We start from the raw sequence: 22,991 nt of genomic DNA, 5'->3' as shown, positions 1-22,991 counted from the left end.
ATGAAAATCCATGAGCCACGAAGGCATACATTAATTACTGAGTGAAAAGGGGATCCTTGGAAATGCTCAGAGCTAAAGTATTGAAGCAAATCAGTAGAGCAGTGATCATCAATGTCCATTAAGCTTCATACACAGTCTTTCAGATTATTAGTGACATCATAACTGCAAGTTAAGAGTTTGCAAACGTTTTCAGCAAGCCACATAAAGGAAGCAATCAAGGAGGAATGCACATACAGCGTCAAAGTGTATAAAGTGCAACACACATGCGACAGTACAAGCAGAAAGGGAGGGAGCCAAGCACATCAATTAGCCCAGTAGAGTCAATATTAAATCCTTCTAATCATGGTGATGCTTACCGCTCTACCTCCCCTAGTATCACCTGTTACCTTTATACTCCTTCTTTGTCCTATTCCATATGATGGTGGAAAGACCTCTGCTTCAAAAAAGGATGCAGTATGTGCATAGGGGCTGTGTCATCATCCAGGGCTCATTTCATGATGTTCCTGTTGTTAGAGATCCTTTTTATTAACTAAATGGGTACAATTTACTGACCGAGCATACTTTTTATTAACTACTAAAAATACGATAGACGTCCTTATTAGAAAATAAACCAATTAATATTTAAATATGTAAGCATTACCAAAACCCGTAACAAATTATCTGCCCAATTTTTAAACCGTCCAAACGGTAAGAAAAATGTGAGCATGACCAGGATTACGATGAGCTGGGACGCCTGGAGATGCAGCGAAAAAAACAGTGAGGAGTGAGAAAGCGAGAGCCAGTGAGGTGGGAAGAAAGAGAGCAACCAACAACCTAACTATAATACACTATATAAAAATGGAGGGCAGCTGACATAGCAGTGGATGGTTAGAACTAGGAACAAGGGGAGCAGAGATAGGGTAACAGCATAAGGCAGGAATAGGAACAATCAGCAAGCAGGTATATGACTACCAGGCAAAACACTGAAACACTGATGCAAACCAAAGGAGTGGTTGTTTACCTTCCCATGAGGAGCCTAATTACTGGCATCTGCTGCCTGTTTGGAGACACCCACTGGTGGCCCCAGGAACTGCGTCCTTCAGCTCTGGGAATCACAGTACCATTAGCAGGTGATCCAGGTCCTGACAGAGAGCCAGAAGTGTTAAGAAATAGGGAGGCAGGGGAGTGAAAGAGAAAGAGCCAAAGGTGGGAAGAAAGAGACAAAAATAGGAGAGGAGGTAAGAGAGAGAGGGAGGTGGGGTGAGAGGAAGAGGGGGGAGAAAAGAGAGAGAGAGCCAGATGGGGAAAGAGCAGGGGGGGGGGAGAAAGCCAGAGGTGGGCAGAGAGAGAGGGGAAAAGAGTGAGGGGGGAGAAGAGAGCGAACCAGAGGTGTGAGGAGAGAGAGAACAAAAAAGGGAAGGAGAATGAGAGCTAGAGGGGGAGAAGAGAGACAGCCAGAGATAGTAGAGGGGGAAGAGAGGGCCAGAGAGAGAGTCAAAGGTCAGAGGAAAGAGAGTAAGGGGGGGGGTGAGAGAAAAAGCCAAAGATAGGAGAGGGGCGAGGAGAGAGAGAGAGACAGACAGGGGAAGAGAGAGTGAGAGGAGGGTAAGAGAAAAAAAACAGAGGTGGGCAGAGAGAGAGAGGGAAGAGAGAGCAAAATGGAGGAGGAGAGAGAGACAGAGATAGAAAAGGGGGGAAGAGCCAGAGAGAGGAAGAGAGAGAGAGCCAAAGATGGGGGGGGGGAAGAGAGAAAGAGGGAGAGGGGAAGAGATTGAGAGCCAGAGGGGTGAGGAGAGAAACAGCCAGAGATAGGCGAGGGGGGAAGAGAGTGAGCCAAAAGTCAGAAGAAAAAGAGTAAGGGGGGGGGGGAGAGAGAAAAAGCCAAAGATAGGAGAAGGGGGGGAGAGAGCGCGAGGGGGGGGAGGAAGAGGGAGTGAGAGGAGGGGAAGAGAACAAGCCAGAGGTGGGCAGAGAGAAAGGGAAGAGAGAGCAAGGGAGAAGAAGAGAGAGCAAGATGGGGAGGAGAGAGAGCGAGAGGGGGTAAGAGAGAAAAAAGCCAAAGATAGTAGGGGGGAGAGGAGAGAGGGGGGGTAAGAGAGTGTGAGACGGGAAGAGATTGAGAGCCGGAGGTAGGAGGAGAGATAGAGCAAGACCGGGGGGGGGGGGAAGAATGAGAGCTAAAGGAGGGAGAAGAGAGATAGCCAGGGATAGGAGGGGGGAGAAAGAGCCAGAGAGAGGAAGAGAGAGAGACAAAAAAGAGAGTAGGGGGGGAGGGAGAAAAAGTTGAAGATTGGGGAGGGGGGAGAAGAGAGAGCCAGACGGGAAGAGAGTTGGGGGGAGGAGAAGAGAGAGTGAGAGGAGGGGAACAGAGAAAGCCAGAGGTGGGCAGAGAGAGAGGGGGGAGAAGAGAGAGCCAGAAGGAGGAAGAGAGAGGACAAGAGGGGGTAAGAGAGAAAAAGCCAAAGATAGGAGGGGGGAGAGATAGAGAGAGCGCCAGATGGGAAAAGTGAGAGAGCAAGGGAGGGGGGGAAGCGATTAAGAGCAAGATGTTGGAAGAGAGAGTGATCAAGACAAGATTGAGAGCGAGAGGGGGGAGGTGAGAGGCAGAGATAGGAAAGGGGGAAGAGAGCCTTTGAGAGGATAAGAGAGAGCCAAAGGTGGGGAAGAGAGAGAGAATGGGGGGGGGGATTAAAAGCCAAAGATAGGAGAGGAGGGAAGTGAAAAAAAGGAGGGGAAGAGAGAGTCTCCTCCCACCCTGCTCTGATCCGGCACTTTCTTAACCCAGGCTTTGGAAGGGGGTGGGTTACAGCACCCATGGGCTGAGTAGGCATGAGTCCCTCCCTCATACTAATGTTGGACAGTGCTACAAAAATATAAACTGATTTCTTCCTGCTATGCACTGCTGTATCTACTGGCCAGAGTTGGTATATTTCTGAACACTTATTCCCACCACAGACATTCATGGAATGGAGCAAAATTTACGGATGTTTACAACTGTATGTGAAATAATGACAGTTGGCAACCCTAGCAAATGGTTGGCGTGGGCACAGGCTGCAGCACTGAATCTACTGGTCATCAGGGACATGGACAGTGGAGTTAGACAAGTAGAAAAGAAAATTCATAAATTATAAAAACATTTTTTTAACAAGTGCTAAATGAATAAATTGGGATTGAAATTGAGGGATAGGAGGAGAGAGCGACCTTCCCCCAAAGATAAACCAGCATGTAGTGCCCCCCTAAATAAAAAACAAAACACCATCCAAGCTGATATACCTATGTTTTATGGGCTGTAAGTGTTCTGGCCTCCCCACCCTGCTGATATCAATCTGTATGACTACCAGGTGAAGACCTCAATCGAACCTCTCTACCTGGTGTCTTCCAACCACAAAGCATGTAAAAATAAAATGATCCAACCTATCTACATTATAAAGATACTAAACCTAAATAAAAAAAACATTTTATTTAAAAGCTTAGATATTCTGCCATTGCCTAATTGTCTCTGGCCTTAGTATTTTCGGAGCTATTCACAGGAAGCGAGCATGCAGCCCAGAAAATCAAGGTATAGCTGGCCATACACTATAAAATCTGAATATGCGCTGCACTTTACAATGTCCTTCAGATTTACCAAAACAATGTAATAGTAGGGAAAAACCTAAACAATCCATTCAACATCAAATCAGGCAGGCTCTTCTACTAAATAGTTAATGGTCGATCTAAGGGAGATTGTACAATCAGACTGTTTTGTGTATGGTCAGCTTCAAGCGTCTGTAAGGTCTTGACTTTACTGGTATCCCCTCTGGATTATGGTGGCATTGACTACTGTGTATGTGTTTTTTTTTTTAATATAAAAAAAGGCTAAATACCTTTTCTCACATGGCAGCTGTGTGGTCACGTGATCCCTCTCTGTTCCTCCTCCCCGATCTATGTAGAGAAGTGGGAGGGGCTGAGATTCCCCTGTGACATCAGCAGGCCAGCCGAAGGAAGTCACGTGACCACACAACATTGATGTAGGAAAAGGTGTTTAGCCTTTTCATTGAAAAAATAACACAAACACTGTAGTTAATGCTAGCATAAGCCGGAGGGGATACATGTATTTTTGCTGCATATTGCAGCTGAATAGTGGCAAGAGTGGTGGCGAGGAGAGCGGCTCTTATGTTGACAGGCAGGGAAGGAGGGGGTGAGGGGAAGGGGAGAGACTCACAGCAGAGGATGGGATGATGGAGGTACGTAAACTGACCACAGTATCATGGCTCAGCAGCCATGATTAATGTGGTCAGCACAGACAGGGAGACACAGGAATAGGCAGGATCAACCAGGTATATTAAAACATAGGAAGGGACTGATTACATGGCACAAGCACTGTACTATAGATCATGCCTTAAAAAAAACAGGATCTTTTTTTTTATATGGTTACAACCACTTTAACCCCTTGCCCTCCAGGTGATTTTTCCCCTCTGGCCATGGCCAGGCCGTTTTTTGCTTTTTGGCACTGCATTACTTTACCTGACAATTAGGCGGCCATGGAACACTGTACACAAGATAAATTTATATAATTTCTTTTTTCTACAGATAGAGTTTTCTTTTGGTGGTATTTGATCACCACTAGGTTTTTTATTTTTTGCATATAAACGAAATAAGATCGAAAATTTTGAAAATCAAACGATATTTTTTACTTTCTGCTATAAAACATATTTGTTAAACTTTTTTTTTTTTAATTCTAATTTCTTCATACATTTAGGTCAATATGTATTTTGAACATATTTTTTGGTAAAATAAATATAGATTAGTTTATGCAAATGTTATAACGTCTGCAAACTATGGTGTGTATATATATATACTGGAATTTTTTTGTTTATACTAGTTATGGCAGCGCTCAGTGACTTATAGTGGGACTGCGATATTGCGGAGGACAATTTAACACTAATTGACACTTTCTGGGAACCTGTGACACTAATACAGTGATCAGTGCTAAAAAATATGTACTGTCACTGTACAAATGACACTGACTGGGAAGGGGGTTAACATCAGGGGCGATCAAAGGGTTAAATGTGAGCCTAGGGGAGTGTTTTCCAACTGTGGGTGGAGGGGCTTGCGAAATGATCATGTTCATCCTATATAGAAGGATCACAGGCGCTCTGTGATCATTTCAGAGAGAAGAACGGTCAGCTGTGTTTACAATAGCTGACCGTTCTTCTCTCTCAGCGGGGAGCGATCGCGGGTTCCTGGCGGCAATCACGACCGCCAGCCCCCGTGGATCGGCATCACCGCTGCCTAGTGGGGGCAGGAGCGTGCCGCCAGCGGTGCATGCTCAACCCCAGCACCATTACTGTGAACCAACGTACCCATACATCGATTCACGCAGCCGAGTCAGCCTGCCGCAGTATATACGCGGCGGGCGGTCGGCAAGCGGTTAATGTAAACTTGCAACAGAAAGAGTGATCAGACAGTTAGCAACTGTAACTTGCAGTTCACTTAACAGGTGCTAAGGATAGCAAAGAGCATGACAACAATGCAGAATAAAACATAACAGATTATGAAAGCTGCACAAACATGGACACTTTAAAACATTGTCTCTGTGACTCAATCAGGCTAACATGTGACTGCATTGCATAGTCTCAGTCAGACTCTATAACAGAGAGTCAAGTGCAGAATCACTACCTTGGTAAAACAATTTGGACCACAGCTACTTGCAATTACTCTCCTAGACAGAGTCCCACTCAGTGAAGTTGAGGGTAGCTGTGGTAACACAGCTGGAGAGATACAAGACCTGAGGGCACAGGGGAAACCCCACTGGAACTGGAGTATTCTAGTAGATATCAGAAGTGCTTCCCATGGTAGCTGGGACTTCCAGAGGAGCTGCATGCCATTAACACTAATTGACACTTTCTGGGAACCTGTGACTCTAATACAGTGATCAGTGCTAAAAAATATGTACTGTCACTGTACAAATGACACTGACTCGCGCTCCAAAGAAAACGAATACGTAGGTCGCACCCGCAAATGTAAACAGTGTTCAAATCACACATGTGAGGTATCGCTACGATTGTCAGAGCAATAATTTTAGCAAAAGACCTCCTCTGCAGCTCTAAAATGGTATCTAATAAACATTTTTAAAACGTCATCTATGGAGATTTTAAGGAACCATAGTTTGTCGCCATTCCACGAGTGTACGCAATTTTAACTGTAACATGTTAGCTATCTATTTACTTGACTTGACATTATCTTTCACAATATACAACAAAAATTGGGCTAACTTTTTTGTTTACTGTTGGCAACAAAAGTGAGTACACCCCTAAGTGAAAATGTCAAAATTGGTCCCAAAGTATCAATATTTTGTGTGGCCACCATTATTTTCCAGCACTGCCTTAACCTTCTTGGGCATGGAGTTCACCAGAGCTTCACAGGTTGCCACTGGTGGGTGTTAGAGACCTTGCGCTCCTTCACCTTCCATTTGAGGATGCCCCACAGATGCTCAATAGGGTTTAGGTCTGGAGACATGCTTGGCCAGTCCATCACCTTTACCCTCAGCTTGTTTAGCAAGGCAGTGGTCGTCTTGGAGGCGTGTTTGGGGTCTTTATCATGTTGGAATACTGCCCTGCGGCCCAGTCTCCGAAGGGAGGGGATCATGATCTGCTTCAGTATGTCACAGTACATGTTGGCATTCATGGTTCCTTCAATGAACTGTAGCTCCCAAGTGCCAGCAGCACTCATGCAGCACCAGACCCTGACACTCCCACCACCATGCTTGACTGTAGGCAAGACACACTTGTCTTTGTACTCTTCACCTGGTTGCCGCCACATTCATCCACATCCATTGACACCATCTGAACCAAATACGTTTTTCTTGGTCTCATCAGACCACAGGACATGGTTCCAGTAATCCATGTCCTTAGTCTGCTTGTCTTCAGCAAACTGTTGGCGGGCTTTCTTGTGCATCATCTTTAGAAGAGGCTTTCTTCTGGGAGGACAGTCATGCAGACCGATTTGATGCAATGTGCGGCTTATGGTCTTAGCACTGACAGGCTGACCCCCCACCCCTTCAACCTTTGCAGCCATGGTGGCAGCACTCATACATCTTTTTCCCAAAGACAACCTCTGGATATGATGCTGAGTATGTGCACTCAACTACTTTGATCGACCACATTGAAGCCTGTTCTGAGTGGAACCTGTCCTGTTAAACCGCTGTATGGTCTTGGCCACCAAGCTGCAGCTCAGTTTCAGGGTCTTGGCAATCTTCTTATAACCTAGGCCATCTTCATGTAGAGCAACAATATTTTTTTCTGCTCTCCAGAGAGTTCTTTGCCATGTTGAACTTCCAGTGACCAGTATAAGAGAGTGAGAGCGATAACACCAAATGTAACACACCTGCTCCCCATTCACACCTGAGACCTTGTAACACTAACGAGTCACATGACACTGGGGAGGGAAAATGGCTTATTAACTTAGGGGTGTACTCACTTTTGTTGCCAGCAGTTTAGACATTAATGGCTGTGTGTTGAGTTATTTTGAGGGGACAGCAAATTTACACTGTTATACAAGCTGTACCCTCACTACTTTACATTGTAGCAAAGTGTCATTTCTTCAGTGTTGTCACATGAAAAGATATAATAAAATATTTACAAAAATGTGAGGGGTGTACTCACATTTGTGAGATACTATATATGTATATATATTCTGTATATACAGTGGGTACGGAAAGTATTCAGACCCCCTTAAATTTTTCACTCTTTGTTATATTGCAGCCATTTGCTAAAACCATTTAAGTTCATTCTTCTTCCTCATGAATGTACACATAGCACCCCATACTGACAGAAAAACACAGAATTGTTGACATTGTTGCAGATTTATTAAAAAAGAAAAACTGAAATATCACATGGTCCTAAGTATTCAGACCCTTTGCTCAGTATTTAGTAGAAGCCCCCTTTTGATCTAATACAGCCAGGAGTCTTTTTGGGAAAGATGTAACAAGTCTTTCACACCTGGATTTGGGGATCCTCTGCCATTCCTCCTTGCAGATCCTCTCCCGTTCTGTCAGGTTGGATGGTAAACGTTGGTGGACAGCCATTTTTAGGTCTCTCCAGAGATGCTCAATTGGGTTTAAGTCAGGGCTCTGGCTGGGCCATTCAAGAACAGTCACGGAGTTGTTGTGAAGCCACTCCTTCGTTATTTTAACTGTGTGCTTAGGGTCATTGTCTTGTTGGAAGGTGAACCTTCGGCCCAGTCTGAGGTCCAGAGCACTCTGGAGAAGGTTTTTGTCCAGGATATCCCTGTACTTGGCCGCATTCATCTTTCCCTCGATTGCAACCAGTCGTCCTGTCCCTGCAGCTGAAAAACATCCCCACAGCAGACAGGTGATGAGCAGTGCCTGGTTTTCTCCACACATACCGCTTAGAATTAAGGCCAAAAAGTTCTATTTTGGTCTCATCAGACCAGAGAATCTTATTTCTCACCATCTTGGAGTCCTTCTGGTGTTTTTTAGCAAACTCCATGCGGGCTTTCATGTGTCTTACACTGAGGAGAGGCTTCCGTCGGGCCACTCTGCCATAAAGCCCTGACTGGTGGAGGGCTGCAGTGAAGACAACTTTCTCCCATCTCCTGACTGCATCTCTGGAGCTCAGCCACAGTGATCTTTGGGTTCTTCTTTACCTCTCTCACCAAGGCTCTTCTACCCCGATAGCTCAGTTTGGCCGGACGGCCAGCTCTAGGAAGGGTTCTGGTCATCTCAAACGTCTTCCATTTGAGGATTATGGAGGCCACTGTGCTCTTAGGAACCTTAAGTGCAGCAGAAATCTTTTTGTAACCTTGGCCAGATCTGTGCCTTGCCACAATTCTGTCTCTGAGCTCTTCAGGCAGTTCCTTTGACCTCATGATTCTCATTTGCTCTGACATGCATTGTGATCTGGAAGGTCTTATATAGACAGGTGTGTGGCTTTCCTAATCAAGTCCAATCAGTATAATCAAACACAGCTGGACTAAAATGAAGGTGTAGAACCATCTCAAGGATGATCAAAAGAAATGGAAAGCACCTGAGTTAAATATATGAGTGTCACAGCAAAGGGTCTGAATACTTAGGACCATGTGATATTTCAGTTTTTCTTTTTTAATAAATCTGCAACAATGTCAACAATTCTGTGTTTTTCTGTCAGTATGGGGTGCTATGTGTACATTCATGAGGAAGAAGAATGAACTTAAATGATTTTAGCAAATGGCTGCAATATAACAAAGAGTGAAAAATTTAAGGGGGTCTGAATACTTTCCGTACCCACTGTATATATATATATATATATATATATATATATATATATATATATATATATATAATGTTTAGGGGTTCTAAGTAATTTTCTAGCAAACAATACTGATTTTAACTTGTGAACAAAAAATGTTAGAAATAGGCTTGGTCCTTCAGCTGGATACACACTATACAATTGTCTTTAGATTGTTTCCTTTAGATTTACCAAAACCATATAATATGAGGTCAAACCTAAACACTTTAAATTTGTATCCAATCAGGCAGGCCCTTACGCTACATAGTTGAAGGTAAATCTAAAAGATATCTAACTTTAAAAGTTGTATACTGTGTTTCCGGCTTTAAGTGGTAAAGTCAGCAGTGTCTGATTGCCCACTGTAGCCTGAGCTGTCAGTGAATTTAAAAGCAACTAGCCTATTCAGAAGGCAATATCAGCCATGACAATCTTTTCACTTCCTCGTCAAAGGTTTACTTTAATCTTGCTTGAAAAAAAAATAGATACAGGAAATACGTGCTGGTTTTATTCACGGATCTGTGAGCACACTGTAATTACAGTAACAGATTTGCGTGAAAATTTTGACAGATGAGTCAAAAGCGGGAGGGAAGGGGGGTGAGTATGCTTTGACACTTCATTTTCCAGTGTGGTTAGGCTGTGCAGGAGTTAATGCTGTCCTGATCCTGCTGCATCACAGCATCTGATGGGTTTCAGGGATAGAACTCAGTCCAATCAGCAGCCAGACTGAGCTGCAAATCAGGAAGCGTCTTGCATCTTGTATTTGGGAATGTGTGTGCGGGTACCAGACATCTCCAGCTCTCCTCACCTCCTGAACTCAGGACCACGTGTGGGATGCAGGCTGCTCACAGCTGGGGATGACCCTTGTCAATGACACAATCAGAGGACCACCGTCAAGTGTCCCCCCCTTCCCGGGGAAGGTAGGTCTTTGTATTTATGGCTCTGTGTGCAAAGGGGGGCAAGATAATCCTCTTCTGTGTGAATGTTCCATTACTGCGCTGAGGCTAACCAGATCACTGGTGCTTTCCATGTTCAGATTACAATAAATTGTCTCGTTATATGGACTTTTGCTTAATATATTAAAATGACTCTTTCACAAAGGAAAATACCTGTGTGGGAAAGCTTAGATGGAAGCTGTCATGCTCCTAGGCTGTCTGCTAGTAAAGTAATAGGCATCACATTAAGGCAACTAAGGCTGGCCATACATTATACAATTTTCTTACAATTTTCTTTAGATTTACCTTCAACTATGTAGTACAAAGGCCGGCCTTATGGGATACAATTGAAAATGTTGTTTAGTTTTGACCTCATATTATATGGTTTTTGGTAAATCTAACAGAAAATTGTACAAGAAAATTGAACATGTATGGCCAGCCTAAGGCTCCTTTCACACGGGTGCACCGCCCGCCGGAGTCCGTTCTGCTCAGCGGGGGATCGATCCCCCGATCCCTTCTGAGCGGGCGGATGACAGCTCCATCCCTGCTCTGTGTGCAGAGACAGAGCTGTCAGATCACTGCTGTCTTCTATGGGGAGATCTGATGAGAACGGACCGCCTGTCCGTTCTCATCCGATCCCATACGATCGGATCCTCCAGACGGATGGAAAATAGGGTTTCCATCCGTCCGGATTTCACAGATCGGATCGGATAGCAGCGGGTGTCAGCGGAGATGTCTCAGCTGACATCCGCTGCCCCATAGGGTTGCATGGAGCATCCGATCAGGCCGGCCTGAAAACTGACAGGCGGATCGGATCGGATCGCCCGTGTGAAAGGGGCCTTTGGCTTTTCACATGTATTTCATTGCATGGACGATCGAACCAAACAAGAAAGTACAGGAAGGATGTAGCGCAATGGCAGAGCACTAGCGGTATTTTCATGCAACACATTGCAATACGCAATAGAAAGAGAGGGCTAATAGTCTGTTATCATTGGTTTTGTATACTTATCTCATGCATTTGTTTCCTAAATTTCTCCTTCCTTGATCCCACCTTTATCTCAAACATCTCCAGTTCCAACTAACGACTGTGAATCGGGTACATGAAGCCATGACTGTTGTATGAAAAGCTCTTTTACTCAAAGTGTCTTGTGATCTCCTAATCCCAGTCACACCGATTTATGATGGTTTTTCTGTGTTTTATTACATTAATATGCTGTGAATAAGTCTACATTTTCATAGTGTTATGAAACTGGTATTTTAAATGCTTGCTTTATTTTGTTCAAATACACCGCAACTTTGTTACAGTGATCAAATCTATTCTTATTATGAGGACCTTGGCTTCTACCGATGAGTGACCCGGGCAGCCTCTCATATGGAGCCCATGCAGGAGGTAAGAGCTTATATGACTCTATCTGGATAATATATATTATGACTTTTTTTTTTTTTCGGTATGGTTTATTACATGCGGGTTTAGTTATAGGATTTTTTTATATAGACCTTCATTTAGTTACATAGTCAGGTTGAAAAAAGACACAAGTCCATCTAGTTCTACCAATAAAAAGGAAACAAAAATATCATTAAAAAAAAAAACCTCATACAATCTTATATACACAATCCTATACCCACAGTTAATCCAGAGAAAGGCGAAAAACCCCCAGCAAAGCATGATCCAATTTGCTCCAGCAGGGGAAAAAATTCCTTCCTGATCCCCCGAGAGGCAATCGGATATTCCCTGGATTAGCTTTACCTATAAATGTTAGTATCCAGTTCTGTTGTGTACGTTTAGGAAAGAATCCAGGCCATCTAGTGAGCTAGCCAGAACCAGCTCTGGAGGGAGTCTATTCCTCATTTTCACAGCTCTTACTGTGAAGAAACCTTTCCGTAATTGGGGAATAAATCTCTATTTTTCTTCCTTTCATATTTGCTTTGTCTGGCAATCACCGAACATTTGTGATTAAATTCTGCAGCAAGCAAGAGGAGATGCAACTCCTGCTAAGAGGAGTCACAGGGCCACTGATAGGGGGGATCACCAGTCCTCCTGTAGGGGGCCCGGGCACACAGGGGGGCCCCAACAATATGGGGAATCGGTGCGGTCGGGCAGCGGTCAATAACAGAAGGAAGCTCTGTGCGGCTCTCTACAGCAGCTGAAAGCCAATTTCTCCCCCTCCTGCCAGCTTTCAGCTGCTGCAGGGAGAGACACAGACATAGGGCATCGATCCTGTAATTGCTTCTCCAACACTGATCCCCCTCCCTGTTCTGCCTGCTTCTGATCCCCCCTCCCCATGTGCCCCCCTTTCACTGTGCCACCCCCCCCCCCTTCCCCCAAAGCACTGCAGGCTTCCCTGTCCTGTAAAAAAAAAAAAAAATTCTAAACTGTAATTGCTTCCCCGGAACTGATCCCCCTCCTTGTCCTGCCTGCTTCTAAACCCCCCTCCCCATGTGCCCCTCTTTCACTGTGCCACCCCCCCCCCCCCCACCCCCCTCTCCCAAAGCACTGCTGGCTTCCCTGTCCTGTAAAAAAAAAATAACAAATTCTAAACTGTAATTGCTTCCCCGGCACTGATCCCCCTCCTTGTCCTGTCTGCTTCTGATCCCCTCTCCCCGTGTGCCCCCCTTTCACTGTAACCAACCCCCCCCCCCCCCCCCACCCCAGAGCACTGCAGGCTTCCCTGTCCTGTAAAAAAAATAAATTCTAAAATAAATAAATAGTTAAACATTGTAATAAATAGTTTAAGAAAATTGTAAAATAAAATCATTATTAAAAATAAAAATGTTAAAAATAAAAACATTTTTAACATTTAAAAAAAATATATAATTTTTTTTTTAAATGTAAAAAACAATTAAAAAGGGCTAATTCACACAGGTTCTCTGTTATGTTTGTGTCCGCTAATAATGATTTTAGTGAAAATATTGTCTTTATATATTCCGGGGGTCCCTGCCAGGTAGGTTGCACCCCGTGATTTACAACAGCAGCCCTGGTCACAATTAATGTGCAGTCAAGTTTTATCTTTCACTAGGGCTTTGATTGGTGGACTGTATAGTTTACTTCATGCTCCAAGTACATTGAAACATTATTAGATGAAAGGTCAGAATTGTATCCGCTTACTGTTCGTACAATGTAGCTTTAGGCCCCTTTCACACTTGTGCGACTTCAAAGTCGCAAGATTTTACCGCGATTTTGCTGAGATTTTGATGCGAGTTTGACTGGGCTTATAAAGTCTTTTACTCAAAACGCATCAAAATCATGCCAAAAGTAGTGCAGGGACTACTTTGAAGTCGGTGCGACTTCAAGTCGCACAGATATGATTGGGGCTCATTGGAAATAATGGAGAACGACTTGTCATGCGATTTTGCAGTCCCAAATCGCATGACAAGTAGCACAAGTGTGAAAGGGGCCTTACTGGTACAGGGGTAGGCGGTGTGCACCCGCCTGGCTGTGCCGTGATTTGTCACAGGACATGCCAACAACCGGGTCACCCCAAACACTGCTCTGTGAGTGTAAACAACACAGAGCTGTGTTCAGTGTCAGGGGATCTTGTTGCTATTTCATTGCTAAGCAGGGAATGAAAACAGCTAGATCCCCAGTAAAAGCAGCACACAGTACACACAATGTTAGGCACATATTTAACCCCTTGATCGCCCTAGATGTTAACCCATTTTTTCCCAGTGTCATTAGTACAGTGACAGTGCATATTATTCGCACTGATCACTGTAATTAGGGCACTGATGATGTCAGTGGCAGTGAGTTAGTTCCCCCTAGAGTCAGTGTCAGATTGCCCGCCGCACTATTGCCGTTATAAGTCGCTGATTGCTGCCATTACTAGGATAAAAAAAATAAGTAGAAAAAAATAAATATTTTTTTTTTTTTTTACCAAAGACATGTAGCAGAATACATATTGGCCAAAATGTATTAAGAAGTTTGATTTTTTAAAAGATTTTTATGGGAAATGTTTTATAGCAGAAGGTAAAAAAAATATATTTTTTTTTTTCAAAATTGTCGTTTTTTTTTTAGTTTATATAATTAAAGAAAATTGAAAAAAAAAACCCAGAGGTGATCAAATACCACCAAAAGAAAGCTTTATTTTTTATGTAAAAAAATGTTATAGATTTTGTTGGGGTACGTGTAATTATCAGTTAAAGTAGCGCAGTGCTGAATAGCAAAAAATGGGTGGTCATGAAGGGGGAAAAACCTTCCAGAGCTGAAATGTCCAATTCCAGGAAAATGAAAAAAAATAAATAAATCCACTTTCACAGTTACCTCATGCCCCCCTTGCAAGGGTTAAATGCTCATTATGTCTAGGGGAGAGATTATTATTATTATATAGACTTTATATAGCGCCGACAGTTTACGCAGCACTTTTTTCAACTTGAGGATAGACAGTACAAATACAATACACTTTAATACAGTAGGAATCAGAGGGCCCTGCTTGTTAGAGCTTACAATCTAAGAGCTCACAAGTCTCTATCATGTACCTAACATCCTTTTCTAGATGGCTCTAGTGCTCTGCTCCTCCACCCAACGCTCTGATCTGTGGGTAGAGCCGTAACGTCATCACGTACGATATAGGGACATTAATAGTATAGTATGCTGAAGAGGTTGGAGTGCGACTGGAACCGCTGAAAGCTTACAGAACAGGCTGTGGGGGACTGGTTGCAGCCCCCACTCTAGATTAAATAATCATTTAACCCTTTCATCTTGCAGTGGTGGGGGCTCCTCTGCAAGGGTGGATTGTTTTAATACTCCTTGGAGTTAGGCTTTAACCAGTTCTGGAACTGGAAGGATTTGCCCCCTCAATGATCAGCCCATATTTTGCGATTCGGCACTGCGTTACTTTACAATTGCGCAGTTGTGCGGCGCTTTATCGAAATAAAATTGATGTTCTTTTTTTTTCCACAAATAGAGCTTTCTTTTGGTGGTATTTGATCACCTGTGCAATTTTTCTTTTTTGTGCTATAAACAAAAAAGAGCGACAATTCTAAAAAATAAAAAAATAAAAATAAAACAATATTTTTCACATTCTGCTATATAATATTCCCCCCCAAAAAATTTTAAGATCAAAATTTTTCATCCCCTTAGGCCAATTTGTATTCTGTTACATATTTTGGTAAAAAAAAAAATCGCAACAAGCGTATTTTGAATGGTTTTGGCAAAAGCTATCGCGTCTACAAACTAGGGGAAAGATTTATGTCATTTTTATTTATTTATTTTTTTTACTAGTAGTGGCGGGGATCTGAAATTTTTAGCAGCACTCCGACATTGCGGCAGGACCGATTGGACCCCTAACTGACATTTTTGACACTTTTGGGGGGACCAGTGACATAACTATAGTAATCAGTGTTAAAAATATGCACTGTTACTGTAATAATTACACTGGCAGAGAAGGGGGTTAACCCAGGGGTGATCAAAGAGTTAAGTGTGAGCCTAGAGGAGTGTTTTCTAACTGTATGGGGGAGGGACTTGTGAAATGATCACAGAGACCTGTGATCCTATATACAGGTGCTCTGTGATCATTTCAGAGAGAACACCAGTGTGTATACAACAGCTGACTGTTCTTCTCTCTCAGCGGGGAGCGATCGCGGGATCACGACCACCGGCCCCGTGGATCGGCATCCCCGCTGCCTAGTGGGGGCGGGAGCGTGCATGCTCGCCCCCCAGTATCATTACCGTGAACCGACATACCCATACATCGATTCGTGCAGCAGAGCCAGCCTGCTGCAGTATATATGTATATAACAAGTGGTTAATGTAAACTTGTAACAGACAGTTAGCAACTGTAACTTGCAGTTCACTAAACAGGTGCTAAGGATAGCAAAGAGCATGCCTACACTGCAGAATAAAACATAACAGATTATGAAAGCTGCACAAACATGGACACTTTAAAACATTGTCTCTGTGACTCAATCAGGCTAACATGTGACTGTATTGCATAATCTCGGTCAGACTCTATAACAGAGAGCCAAGTGCAGAATTACTAGCTTGGTAAAACAATTTGAACCACAGCTACTTGCAATTACCCTCCTAGACAGATTCCCACTCAGTGAAGTTGAGGGTAGCTGTGGTAACACAGCTGGGGAGATCCAAGACCTGAGGGCACAGGGGAAACCCCACTGGAACTGGAGTACTCTAGTAGATATCAGAAGTGCTTCCCATGGTAGCTGGGACTTCCAGAGGAGCTGCATGCCATTAGGCTGCTGCCTGCATGCCGGTTCTGACTCTGGAGGGCACTTACCTGGCTACAGATCAGTTGCTCAGCTACTTCTGCCTCATCAGGTGTGGCCTCTCTTAGCTGCAGAGGGACAGAAACTGAACTTATCTTTCCTGGGTGTGTCCAGAAACTCATGGAGTTGAGGGAAATGTAGTTAAAAGGTCTGCATCTGAGCATGGTAAGTAAATAGCACTCCACTACAAAACTGTAGGGAGGAAAAACAACAAACTAAGCCAGCCACCACATACCTATTTCTTACCCATCTCCCCCCCCCCCCCACCAGTGCCTGAGCAGCCAACTACTGGTGTATGGAGGGAAGAGGTGATTGCTCATCCCTGTGCAAGTTCTGTATTTATGAAAGACTCTATAAACGTATATAGAAATCTAGGGACACCGAAAGGGGATACAGCCGCTTTTCCTGTACTGGGCCTGGGCCCGGGTCCCATCACTTCAACAGGCGGGCCTGGGCACCAGCCAAGCAGAAGGGACAGCTGTACTGCCTTATCACTGGAACTGATCCTCCTGTGGCTCCTCCTCCTCTCCCCCCTGCCAGCTGTGCTGCAGGCTAGGCCACAGGTGGATCAGTTCCAGTGATAAGGCAGTACAGCCTGTTTTCCGGCTCAGCAAGTGCCCAAGCCCCCCTAATAAACGAATAGGGCCTGGGCTCAGTACAGGGAGAGCCACAGGAGGATCAGTTCCAGTGATAAGGCAGTACAGCCTGTTTTACTGCTCAGCATGTGCCCAAGCCCCCCTAATAAACTAATGGGGACTGGGCCCAGAACAGGGAGAGCCACAGGTGGATCAGTTCCAGTGATAAGGCAGTACAGCCTGTTTTCCTGCTCAGCAAGTGCCCAAGCCACCCTAATAAACTAATGGGGCCTGGGCTCAGAACAGGGAGAGCCACAGGAGGGTCAGTTCCAGTATTCCGCCACCATATCCCACTGCTCTGATCTCCTCCCTCTTTCTCCCTACTGTCCAGACCTCCCTGTGCGTGCTCCCTCCTCCACAGTAATGCAAGCTTCCGCTCCTCTCCCTTCCATCAGCTGCAGCTGCTAGGGAGCACACGGGAGGATTGTTTCATGAGAGGGGGGTGGTAAATATGTCATATTTGCTGGCCTCTTCTTTTGTTGAATGAATACAGTGAGTGATCAGTACAAACCACTCCTGTGTTCATTCATAACTGAACCATAGTAAACTGCATTTACTATGTTCAGTTTGTGAATGAACAGGAAGCCTTAAAGCGCTTCCTATTCATTCATTGCCAGTGCAACTGAGACTGCATAAAAAGAGACTGAGGAATCTATTTCCTCAGTCCCTTTCCCTGTTTTAAAAAGTGAGACAGTAGGGGTCTGTTTCAACAAACAACCCCACCCATCGAGAAGGCATTTAAACATTTCAGTAGCCCCCCCCCCCCCTTTCCAACACAACAGGGCATTTAAAAATGTAAAAAAAGAAAAAAGGAAAAAATTCTAGAAAAAATTAAATAAAATTGTAAAAATCATTTAAAAATATTTTTGATCATTTAAATGTGCTTTAATCGGCATTTGGGTCAGCCTTCAGACAGCATTTGACAGAAAGGAGGAGGTATCCCCACACTAACTTACAGAGCAGTGCTGTTCACTTGACCGGGTCATATTCAAAGGGGAATATAATTCCTGCATGGCTGAGAAGCAAAGAATTGCGGGCTCTGCATGTGTTCTCCCTGAGCAACTGCCTCTGCAGCTACAGGGGAGGTAAAAGCGCAGGTCAACAATGAAATATTACTGACCCCGAGCCTCACATGTGAACAAGCTCTAAAGGTTAATTCACACAGATACTCTGGCCATGTGAATTAGTGGTTTGTTCATGTGGAGCCGCTTGTTACTCTATGGGGACACAGCGGCTGTACAAACACAGCCAAAGGTCCTAATTTGACAGGCCCTGAATGCATACTGTCTATGTTCGGGGGCCATACACCTGCACCCATACACCTGTCAAATTACAAACTACGGCTGTGTTCTTACAGCGGCTGTGTCCCCCATGGCGTAACTTGGCTGCTCGCACACAGGTGGCTCCAGCCACATTACTAAACCACTGATTTACACTGTACAGGCCGCAGCAACCATGTGAATTGGCCTCAAGACCTCATTCATACAAAGGGCTTTATTTATTAACTCAATGCAGTTTTATCTTTTTAGATTTAGCAGGGATTTTGTTGTGTTTACGCCTGCTAGTAATGTGTATTTTTTAGGAAAAATATAATTTGATAATTTGAGGTGGAGGGGGCCCTGTCAGGTAGTCTGTATGGGGGGAAAGGTAAAATCAAGCACCTTAAAGTGGAAGTAAAGTTTAAAGCTTTGTTCATATTTGGCATTTTGGGATCTTGAGCAGAATCGCTGTGATTCTGTCCACGATCTCAAATCGCACTGCAATCGCAAAACACATGTTTGGGTGCCATTCATTTTCAATGGCTCGTAACCACGGTGCAGTTTTGCTGTGATAAATTGTGCAGCAAACCGCAGCGCGCAAAGCGTGTCACCCACCTAGAAGCAGGATCCTGCAGCAATTCGTCCGTTCTGCTCAGCGAGGGATCGATCCGCTGATCCCCGCTGTGCAGGGACGGAGCTGTCAAATCCCCGCTCTCCTCTATGGGAGATCGGATGAGAACAGACTGCCTGTCCGTTCTCATCCTATCCTCCAGACGGATGGAAAATAGGGTTTCCATCCGCCTGGATTTCATGGACAGGATCGGATCGGATAGCAGCGTGTGTCAGCGGAGATGTCTCCACTGACTTCCGCTGCTCCATAGGGCTGCAGGGAGCATCCGATACGGTCCCCCTGAAAAACTGACAGGCGGATCGGATTGGAAAGCCTGTGTGAAAGGGGCCTTATAGTGAGCTCACACTGGTGCACTGCGGTTTGGCCAGTGTTCTTGCATGTGTGGGTTACCTGGGTTCTAGGTACACTTCTATTGAATTCTATTACACAGTGCGTTTTCTTAAACCACATCAAAGATGCAGCATACAGGACTTTGATGAGCTTTCATGTGTAATAGAATTCAATAGGAACGCACGTAGAACCCAGGTAAACCGCACATACTATCACAGTTTTGCCAAACTGCAGTGTCCTGGTTATTAGGGATAGAAGAGTGAATTGGCAGGGGGGTCTGAGTAGGAAGAATATGTGTTAACCACTTTTGGACCGGAAGGATTTGCCCCTTAATGACCAGGCCATTTTTTGCGATTTGGCACTTTGCCACTGCTCACTAGAGCTCTACTGCGGCAAAGTGGTTCGTTATTGTCTGGCGACGTAGACCAACGTCGCCAGACACTCCCCTTTCTTGGCGGCGCACGCGCACCGCCGGAGGCTCGCTCCCGCTGTATTCAGTCACAGCAGGAGTCGGGCCAGGGGAGGAGTGGCGGTGATCGCCGCTGCTCTTCCCCGATCGTTGGGGAATCGAGTTTGGAGATCCGCCCGCTTGTGTAAACAGAGCGGGCGGATCTCCTAAGTGACAGGCAGTGTCAGATTGCAGGGTTCAGCATAGCTGAACCTGCGATCTGTCCTTGTGTCACTCAGTCACCTCCCCCCACACATTAAAATTAACCCCTTCCCTGCCAGAGTAATTTTTACAGTAACAGTGCATATGTATAGCACTGATTACTGCAGTAATGTCACTGGTACCCCCAAAAGTGTCAAAAATGTCAGTCAAGGGTCCGATCTGTCTTTCGCAATGTCGCAGTCCCGCAAAAAAAAATCGCAGATCGCCGCCATTACTCGTTAAAAAAAAAAACATAAAAAAATGACAGAAATCTTTCCCTTAGTTATTAAACGCAATAACTTTTGCGCAAACCAATCAAAATACGCTTATTGTGATTTTTTTTACCAAACATAGGTAGCAGAAAACAAATTGGCCTAAAATTAAAAAACATTTTGATTTTTACATTTTTTTGGGGAGGAATTTCATATAAAAAAATGTGAAAAATATTGTTATTTTTTCAAAATTTACGCTCTTTTTTTGTTTATAGCGCAAAAAGTAATAATCGCATAGGTGATCAAATACCACCAAAAGAAAGGACGTAAATTTAGTTTGGGTACGGCGTTGAACGACTGCGCAATTGTCAGTTAAAGTCGCACAGTGCCGAATCGCAAAAAGTGGCCTGGACGTAAGACAGCAAAATCCTCTGGTGGTAAAGTGGTTAACTGACAATTGCGCAGTCGTGCGACGCTGTACCTAAATAAAATTGATGTCCCTTTTCCCCACAAATAGAGCTTTCTTTTGGTGGTATTTGATCACCTGTGCGATTTTAATTTTTTGCACTATAAACTAAAAAAGAGCAACAATTCTGAGTAGTATTACGTCGTTTTCGCGCAGCCGAGTCAGCCTGCCGCAGTAAAACTGCGGCGGGCGGTCGGCAAGTGGTTAAAAAGCAGAGTGGAGGACTAATGCCCCGTACACACGTTCCGATAATCGTACGACAACTCGCTTTCAACCTGATCACACGATAATCTAATCGTTAGTACACAGCTTTCGAGAGCCGATCACGGCAGCTTATCGAATGATAATCGTTTCATCAGTACAGTATGCGTACGCTGAAAATCGATCGACAAATGCCACGCATGATCGGAAATAGTCAAAAGACGTTGCACGACGCAGGAGTCAGACATATATGACATCACTTCCGATACGTAGCTACGAAAAATACACTTGGTCAGTAAATCGTATGAAGAAAATCTGATGGTTTCGATTTTTGTAACATGCAACAATTTGCGAAACATTAGTCGTACGATTATCGGAACGTGTGTACGGGGCATAAGGAAAGCGCTAAGGCTGCATTTTAGGGACAGAACAGTTAGGCTGGCTATACATTATACAATTCTCTTACAATTTTCTTTAGATTTACCTTCAACTATGTAGTACAAAGGCCTGCCTTATAGGATACAATTGAAAGTGTTGTTTAGTTTTTTGACCTCCTATTATACTGTATGTTTTTTGGTAAATCTAACAGAAAATTGTACAAGAATATTGAACATGCATGGCCAGCCTTAGTAGAGGACTAAACTGGGAAGGAAAGGGTGTCAGTCAAAGGCTGGCCAGAGCTCTGAACAGAAGCTGCAGGAAGTGCAATGTAGATGTATGGAGGGGACAGCTGATAGAAGAAGGAGAACATTAATGTGAACAGCAGAGAGGAGAAGAACAATCGGTGCTGAGTTACGATTGTGCAGGGAAGATAAAGACGAATGTAGAATGCTGGAAATGAGATGAGACGGACAAAGTGAAACTGACCAACTAGGAAGTGATCTGGCCAGGAGGAAGAACAAGCCGACAGGGGGAGGGGAGTTTGGAAGGAGAGGAGTGAAGGGTGCAGAGTTGAAGTCGCTGGAACCGAAGAGTCGGGGGAATCGATTCATTATGCAGTAACAGGAGGGAGCATGACAGTCACTCCTGTCAAGCAGGAGAAGCAGCAGAAGCTCCTAGTGCGCCCCCCTCTTTACAGATTTGGACACCACCCAGGGCAGGTGTCCCTCCTGTCCCCCCCTTGTACCGGCCATGTGAGTGAACACATAGCCTGAATGGGAGGGCCTGTCAGTGCACCGGTTATATTCTGTGGGCAAAGATGTACTTATTTCTAGCTAGTAAGGTGGACCAGGGCTGCCTAACACCCATGATTAAAGCGGAACTCCACCCAAAAGGGGAAGTTCTGCTTTAAAGCTGTAGTATCCCGCTTTTTGACACTCTTACCTACAGGTAAGCCTATAATAAGGCTTACCTGTAGGTACAATTAATATCTCCTAAACCGGCATGGTTTAGGAGATATTTGCAGTGCATGCAGCCGCTCACGTGAGCGGGGAATGCGCTCTGAAGGTCCGGGGGGACCTTCAGTTTTCCTTGCCGGTAGCTTGCCTGAAAATCACTCCCGCGCGGGAGTGACGTCATTGCGGCTCCGGCTAATCACAGTGACGGAGCCGCCGAACCCGGAAGAGACGCTGAGGGATCATGGTAGCGCCCGCAGCCATGTCCGGGGGTCCGTGTCAGGGCTTCGTTCTAAGGTAAGTAATACATAATGAGCTAGTATGAGATGCATACTAGCTCATTATGCCTTTGTCTTGCAGGTTTTTTTTTTTTCGGATTTACAACCGCTTTAAGGACTCATCCTCCGCTCCTCTTGCACAATTGCACTTTTGAGGAGAGGGGGGGGGGGACAAGTACCCGATTTTGATAAGTACCTGCTCCAACGTCTGTTCCAAGCACCTGCGGTGCTCGGCAACAGAAGTTCTCCTCCCCTCCCCTCCCCCTGCAGTCTTCTGGGTTACTGACAGGTTCCAGAAGACTACATCCACCAATCCAGGATGCACCATGCGACTTGCGCAATGGGCACCCAGCAGTGAAGCCACAAGCTGTCACAGCCGGGTGCCCATAGTGAAGATGCTGGCGCCGCTGAGGGTGGACGGTGGATGAAGACGGCTGGGGTGAGCTCACCGCTGGATCGTTGACAGGTGAGTGCCTGTTTTTTAAAGGTCAGCAGCAACTTTACTTTTTGTAGTTGCTGACTTTTATTTTTTTTTAATAGGTGGCTGAAGCTCCTCTTTAAATTCTAGCTACAGTTTGCCTTTAAGGTTCATTTACACAG

The 22,991-nt window shown here is 44.7% G+C and overlaps 1 protein-coding gene across 1 annotated transcript in view; it reads left to right on the top strand.

The window, feature by feature from the left end:
• The first annotated feature begins 11,436 nt into the window (after positions 1 to 11,436).
• Positions 11,437 to 22,991, top strand: part of LOC309551035 (diacylglycerol O-acyltransferase 2-like) — a 47,171-nt gene continuing 35,616 nt past the window's right edge. Inside the window, exon 1 of the mRNA XM_082251476.1 lies at positions 11,437 to 11,567. Within this exon, the coding sequence (XP_082107602.1) occupies positions 11,550 to 11,567 (18 nt within the window). The 5' untranslated portion in view covers positions 11,437 to 11,549. The remainder of the gene's footprint in view (positions 11,568 to 22,991) is intronic.

Source organism: Pelophylax lessonae (assembly GCF_965119305.1).
Source record: "Pelophylax lessonae genome assembly, chromosome: 3".
Classification (NCBI taxonomy): Eukaryota; Metazoa; Chordata; class Amphibia; order Anura; family Ranidae; genus Pelophylax; species Pelophylax lessonae.
Note: the sequence above shows the minus strand (reverse complement) of the source record. Positions and strands in the feature narration are given on the sequence as shown.